The sequence below is a fragment of the Ctenocephalides felis genome, unplaced genomic scaffold (assembly GCF_003426905.1).
Source record: "Ctenocephalides felis isolate EL2017-DRISC unplaced genomic scaffold, ASM342690v1 CF-g0.4_SCAFFOLD_00845, whole genome shotgun sequence".
Classification (NCBI taxonomy): Eukaryota; Metazoa; Arthropoda; class Insecta; order Siphonaptera; family Pulicidae; genus Ctenocephalides; species Ctenocephalides felis.
Window position 1 is genome coordinate 26,162,542 of NW_020536999.1, and position 6,951 is coordinate 26,169,492.

Consider the following 6,951-nt stretch of genomic DNA (forward strand, 5'->3'; position numbering starts at 1 on the left):
TAGTCTCGAAACGTTTCTGAAAATTATTATTTAATAAATAAGTGCAAAAAAGAGTGTTGTTTGTTCATATTTCCAAATTATATATATATATATATATATATATATATATATATACATATGTAAATACATATATAAACATATGTTAGCAAATGTGTGTCTATAGTTTGTTAATACGATGCCCTAAAATGGTCGAAATATTTTAAAACCTAACATATTTTCATCTAGTTGTCACTTTTATTTTTATTCCATCATAGCTTTCATGTGTTTTATTTTCTCGCGTAAATTGAAAACGTGTCTTTCTGGCAGGTGAAAAATAGCCAACTAGAAAAATAAAGAGATATATATTCTGCAATATTTTTATTTGTTTCACTATTCATTTATTGATTGTATATACTGTGACAACACAACAGTATCAATTTTCAATTTTATAATTAAAACAAGTTTTGTATGATTTATTTTCTCATGGAAAACAATTAAAATATATTATCAGATTTTATTTATTGAGTTGTTAATAGTTGCTTACTAATTTTATTTTCAAATGGACCAACTCCAACGAGCAATGTGCTGTTGATGTCATTTAAACCCCCGTAATGCTTTTGATCCAAAGCCGTTGGCTTGGAACGCTGGAGTATACACCTGGACTGCCGGCATCGCCACAACCGGCTCCCCAAGAAACTACTCCGTATTGGATACCTTTATACACAATAGGGCCTCCTGGCAAATTAATAAAATAATACATTTGCGATGCCAACATTCAGCCTTTTAATAATTACGAACTTTGCGATACTTCACTATTTCTCTATATTTACCTGAATCTCCTTGACAAGCGTCTTTCCCGCCCTGCCACACTAAGCCAGCACAAAACATTCTTGGTGTGATCTGGTTCCCATAGAGTTGATAACATTCGTTCAGAGATAAGTACGGCACTTTCACTGATTTTAGCATATCTTCCACCTCCATGGACTGAAATTGATTCGTAAACGATTGTAACTATCATGAAAAAATTAGAAAAAAATCACATACAGTTTAAATGTTATGAGCTTTTAAATTCAACTCAGAGTTTTAGCTGAAGTGTGGTCATTTTTCGTTATCAACTCAACTTAATCAATATTGCTGGAACAAATTGCTGGAACTTCCCGTACCAGAATTAAATATTCGAAAAAATCAATAATCAATGAATATTAATCAATGAATAATAAACATTGTTTTAAACATTTTCAAATAGATAATTATAATTACTATATATTTTATCGTTCATAAAATGTGACGATCTTATCGCTCAAAACACTTGAGAAAGTTTACATTAGCAAGAGAAGCCGAATAAATCCGTCTGAGGATATATTTCTTACGATTAGAATAACGCATTTGAAATATGTACATTTTTAAACTGAATTGTAAATTTGAAATTCATATTTGAAGTATAAGTTTTTATATATTCTTAAAAATTTTGAAATAACAAATTTTTTGAAAATTTTGAAATTTGCTTGAACCGTATAAGTAAATTTTAAAAATTAACAATTTGGTACGGAATTCAACAAAATTGAAGCAAAATTAGTACTAATTTTTAGAAAAATGATCAAAAATATCTGATAATTTGATGTGCATATGTCTAATGATCATTTTTGACCGTCAAATATCTTTTTTTTTACTATTTACTCTGTATCTCCAAAACCGCTAGATCTGCCTTACCAAAAATTACATCAATTTTTTATTTCGTCAATATAAGTAAAATGTTTTTGAATGATTCAAATCGGGTACTCCGTTCTCTCAAAAACTGAATTACCGTTTTTGCACTTTTTGTCTGCCCTTATCTCCGAAACGGCTGGACCTGTCTGCACCAAAAACTAATCGGCACGTCTCCTTATCAATAGAAATCGAATGTTTTTTTAATCATTCAAATCGGTTGATTCGTGCGCCCGAAATCGTGGATCATAAATTGTATCCAAACATACACACGCACACACACATACATCCATTTTTTCTAAGGTATGCCAAAATGTTCAGAAACCTTCAAAACGTGAAGATATGAGATATGCAAAAAATTTCATTTTCGATTTTCGGCCCATTACTATAACTACTCTACGCGAAGTTAAAACTGACCAGACTGATCTTCCAAAACCAATTCAGCACAATTCCCAACTGATATCTGAATTTTCAAAATCAGTTTCAATATTAGTGAGGATTTTTGGTAAAAACGTGAACGAAAAATTTTTCATCTTGCTGCTGATTCTAAAGAAACGTCTCGGCGTCAAAATTACTAACGCGAGTCCTCATCCAGTTTCATCAAATGGTTTGAGAAAACATCGATTACAAATGATTCAGAAATTTAAAAGCAACAAAACAATAAACTTTCTTTTGGCGAATTTAATCACATATTTTTTTATATATGCATTTTATTCGTTCTTCAATATTACCTCGGTTGTACCCCATCCAGCCACAGTTAGGTATGTCCCAGTCGATAATTGGTCACGTGCCTGGGCCAATGTAATCGGCTGTATTTTGGACGTGTATTTGAGAGGTGTCGAAAGTTTCATAATCGCAAAATCGTAGTCAATGGTATATGTATCATATGAAGGGTGCGTGTAGAAAAGTGACACTTTGTGAACCACTCCACCTTTGTAACTATACGAGCTTCCAGCTCGCACAGACAATTCGCTTGGCACCCGATCTCTGCAATGATAATTGAATAATTCATATAGAATATATATAATAAAAAAATTATAATAAAATAACAAGGTTCTGATATCTTGCTCGTTTTTTTATAAATAAAAATAAAATTGAAATAATTATTCTTATCATATAATTTATATATACTCCATGCAATGTGCCGCCGTAAGGATCCACATCGTATCAATAATAGAACCTCCACAAAAATGTTGCCCATATAACATAATCGACACCTGATATGGGAATTTGTCAATCGCGGAGTAGGAGCCTCCTATAATTCTTCCTTGCCTCCCATCGCCTGATTTTGCAACTTCAGAAAATTAAAATAACATCAAATTGATTTTTTGTTTGTTTTGAATTATTTAAATTAAAATATATATTTCATTACTTTACTTACGTGGGTTGCATAGTGATATATCTATGAAAAAAATAATTAGTGAGGCGACCAAATTAATTTTTTCGGACATTTTCAGTTATTAAAACACTTATAATTGAGAAATGTGAAGTAGAAAATACATCAGGCTGAAGTATTATATGGTTAATCTAATCTTTTTCAGCTGAAGCGTGATTCTCATTTTATGGTCGTGTTTTAAAAAATTATGTTTGAATTGCATGGATTATTTATCACTTGGAAAGATTATGATTGAGTGATATAATACAAAATATATTTGCCTGTTTTTGTATCGATATATGATAAAATTAATTTTATTCGAGTTCTGTATCAGGAGCATTATGGGAGCAAACATTTTTTACTCAAAAACCTTAAATTTATTATTCTGCACCTGCTTTTTTCGCAATAAAAATGATAAATCCAATATAACTTGTAATGAACAATATATTTTTATATGCAATAAGCTGTATGTTACAAATTATTTAAAAGATATCAATCCTAAATACTAAATTCAAAATCAGTCACACATATAAAGATAACATAAAATATCAATATTTCTATTTCTCTATTAAAATAAATAAATCTTTATTCTAATTTAAAAACATCTGGTCTAATAATTTTCAAAATGATTGAGTATATTTTGATTTATTAAAAAGGTACATTTGGTATTAAATTAGTTTTTACACAATGTAAGCACAACCTCATTTTTTTTGTAATAAAATGTAAAAATATTATCAAAGCTAGTGATAATTGTATACCTAAATTTACTTTAATATATATAGAGTTTTCTTTTAATGTGATCAATCAGTATCAGGGAACATCGAGGCACTTTAAAAGAAATAAATGTTTACTAAGCTGTAAGGTTTCAGATTCTTTCTTATAATATTGTCCTTTATATTTTTCTTTTATCACGATGAACTATGTATTTGTACAAAGCAATTATTAATTAATGATAAAGGTTTAAAGGTGTTTGTCCTGATAATTGATTATGTTCTCAAAATAATATGCAAATCCTGCTATAACTTTAAGAGTAGTGAAAAAGACATCTTTCAATTTTCGCTAACGTTTGGTGTACTGGCAAGGAAGAGTAGTTTTACCAATAAATTAAAAATACATCACACCTATGCAAACTCAACATGATGTGTTAAACATTTACATCATCGTTTGTTAATAAAATAACAAACTTAAAAATATTATTAAGTTTTATTCCTCGTTTTGGAAGTGCTGCCATGAACTTCTGCGATTTCCACCTCTGGTGGGGTGCCTTGTGCACTGGCTTCTTCTTCTGCCATTTTCAAACCAATGGTTGCACCTATTTTTGCACTGGCCTGTCTGAAGCTGTCGCTTAGTTTTACTTGGACAACATTAATACACATAGATGTTAAAGCCAATCCAAACACCAAGTATACTATACTTGCCATCATATAAATGGGATGCTGTGGTACAAAATCACCAAAACCGATGGTAGACATCGATATGAATACGAAATAGAACGATTCGAAAAATCCCCAGTCTTCCCATATGTAATAAATAGTAGCCCCTATGAAAATATAAACTAATAGTATAGAAATGGCGACTGATATTGGCAAATTAAATTCATCGTCTATTTCGAATGCGGACGGCGCCGGTGTTTGTGGCGTTTCTGCTCCTGCCGAGGGGGTTGTAAGGTAAGGGGTCTGTGGCATTCCACTGGGGGCGGATTGCGATAGGCGCATGCCACCAGAAGGCGTCAATTCTGGATCGGTCTTTGTCATATTGGGCCCGCTCGGTTGACTCGGACGCCTGAAATGTGCTAAGTCGTTGATCATGTTGAAACCCTTCATAACCTCCTGAAAGAAATGGATAAAGATTTAGAATAATTTCTTTCCATAAGTTATAAAATGATTTTATATAAAGACAATAAATTTCCGTCTGACCTGAACAGGCGCAGTTCGTCGAACTTTTCTACACGACCCCGTGTAATATAATCTTCGTACAAAGGCCCACACAAACTTAATGCATCTCGTGAACAATTTACCAAAATCTGCTAGCAGAATGAGAAACATGGGTATGCCAATTATAGCGTACGCAATAGTTATGGCCCTGCCGGTTGTGGTCACAGGTGAAATATGGCCGTACCCTGAAATCAGAATATTTAGTTTGAATTAAATTAACATAGGATTCTTCATATCAGTAGAAAAGACAGAAAATGATACAATATACTATTGAACTAAAATTTATTTATGAAAGATTAATTTAATTATCGGCGATTTTTATATAATTTAAATTGTATGTATTGTATTAAAAATGGTTATATTTTAAATATTATACTTATTTATATATATACATATATATATATATATATATATATATATTTATGAGTAAGTTCTTCAATTCATTCTTCATAACTTCATTGTTATTGTTGTTATAATTATAATACTTGTATCTATAGTTCTTTTTCGAATTTGTCATTTTTTCCTAGTTTATATTAATTTCTCAATGTTCATTCTGTAGATTCACTGATGATGACATAAAATCCTATGTCGAAACGTTTGGAAAAAATTAAAGATTAACTTCTAAATCTTTGAATTTTATTTGATGTATTGCCCTTGAAGAACTTACTCATATTTTTCAACACCAAAACTAACTTCTTTAACATATATATATGTATATATATATATATATATATATATAATTATATAATTTACGATCTTGATATGAACTAGAAAAACGTTTAAATATGAATTGTACATTATCCGAACTATTGAAAAGATATTGAAAATCTTTTATTGTCAACAACGAAGTTATACATGTGTTTATGAAAAATGTACAATTAATTAAATTTCTACTTTAATTTGCCTATTATTTTTGTTCAATTAATATTTGTTCATAAAACTAGATATTGCAATAATGCCACACACTTTTCGGAACTTAGAAATGCAGTTTCTTTTGGTTTCTGCAACTTGCTGAAACTCTGAAACGCTGCGCTCAAAATAATAACTAGCAGTATTTAAGTAAAAGGGTTAATAACTATATCACTGTGAGTGAAACAATACTTCTTATTTGCTCTGTTTCTTTGTTTTTAAGTATTCTTAACTTATAACTGATAAAAGTGAAGTAAATTCTGTTCTTTTGAGCACCTATGGTGGTAACGACGGTCAGGCAGTAAACGACCCCGTTGAGAAAAGCTCCATCCTCTCTGACCACTGTACGTCTTCATTCCGGCTTCGTGAGCAGTGTGCAGTTCTTCTTCGAAAGCTCGGAGCTTATGCCTCGCTTGCGATTTCCAATCTTCCTCCCTTAATCATATTAAATTTTTCCATTTACATTGGCAACAAACTTAATTAAATTGTACATTTACCTCATGTGCATACTAGTTTGCCACAACTGATCGATAAAATCTCGTTTTACCCTTTTCACACCACATTTGTAAAAGTTTTCAAATGCACCTTCTGTGAATTTGAATATCATGCCACCGCAACCACAAAATATCAACATAGCTATCATGTCCGATATACATTTGTTTGTTAAACATCGTATCCGCCTGCATTCGGAGCTATGCGTCAGTTTAAAATGTTTCCATAATATTCTACTATCTCTTATTAAAAGTATGTAGCTGGATTTTTCAGAATCTTTCTTTATAGGTTTAATTTGTTTTCCTGGCGATGTTTTTACTGCGTTAGTTGTTCTAATTTCGGCCTTAGTTTTTTCTGGTTTATTTTTTTTAATGATTGGTTCCATTATTGCAGGGGTTATATCGTCACTTTCACCAATTGAACAAGATTCGGTCGATGATTCGTAATTATCATTATAAACCATAGCTTTTTCTCCGGGCCTCGATATTTCTGTATTGTTATTTGTTATTTCTTTTGATTTTGTTTTAGCTTGTTTACTAGCATTCACGTTTCTTTTCT

At 31.0% G+C, this 6,951-nt stretch overlaps 2 protein-coding genes across 2 annotated transcripts; both read right to left on the minus strand.

Moving 5' to 3' along the window:
* Window positions 1-577: 577 nt before the first annotated feature.
* LOC113373741 (trypsin-2-like) lies at window positions 578-3,134 on the minus strand. Its single transcript, XM_026614019.1, has 5 exons — window positions 3,065-3,134; window positions 2,815-2,977; window positions 2,415-2,670; window positions 810-963; window positions 578-714 (listed from the first exon to the last, which is right to left on the minus strand). Exons 1-5 carry the CDS (start codon window positions 3,132-3,134, stop codon window positions 578-580), a joined length of 780 nt encoding a protein of 259 aa, XP_026469804.1.
* Window positions 3,135-4,254: 1,120 nt separating this feature from the next.
* Window positions 4,255-6,856, minus strand: LOC113381079 (potassium channel subfamily K member 18-like). The gene is given in 5 exon segments (XM_026620068.1): window positions 4,255-4,887; window positions 4,975-5,177; window positions 6,178-6,223; window positions 6,225-6,336; window positions 6,399-6,856. Coding segments are annotated over 5 exon segments (1,452 nt in total).
* Window positions 6,857-6,951: the final 95 nt, after the last annotated feature.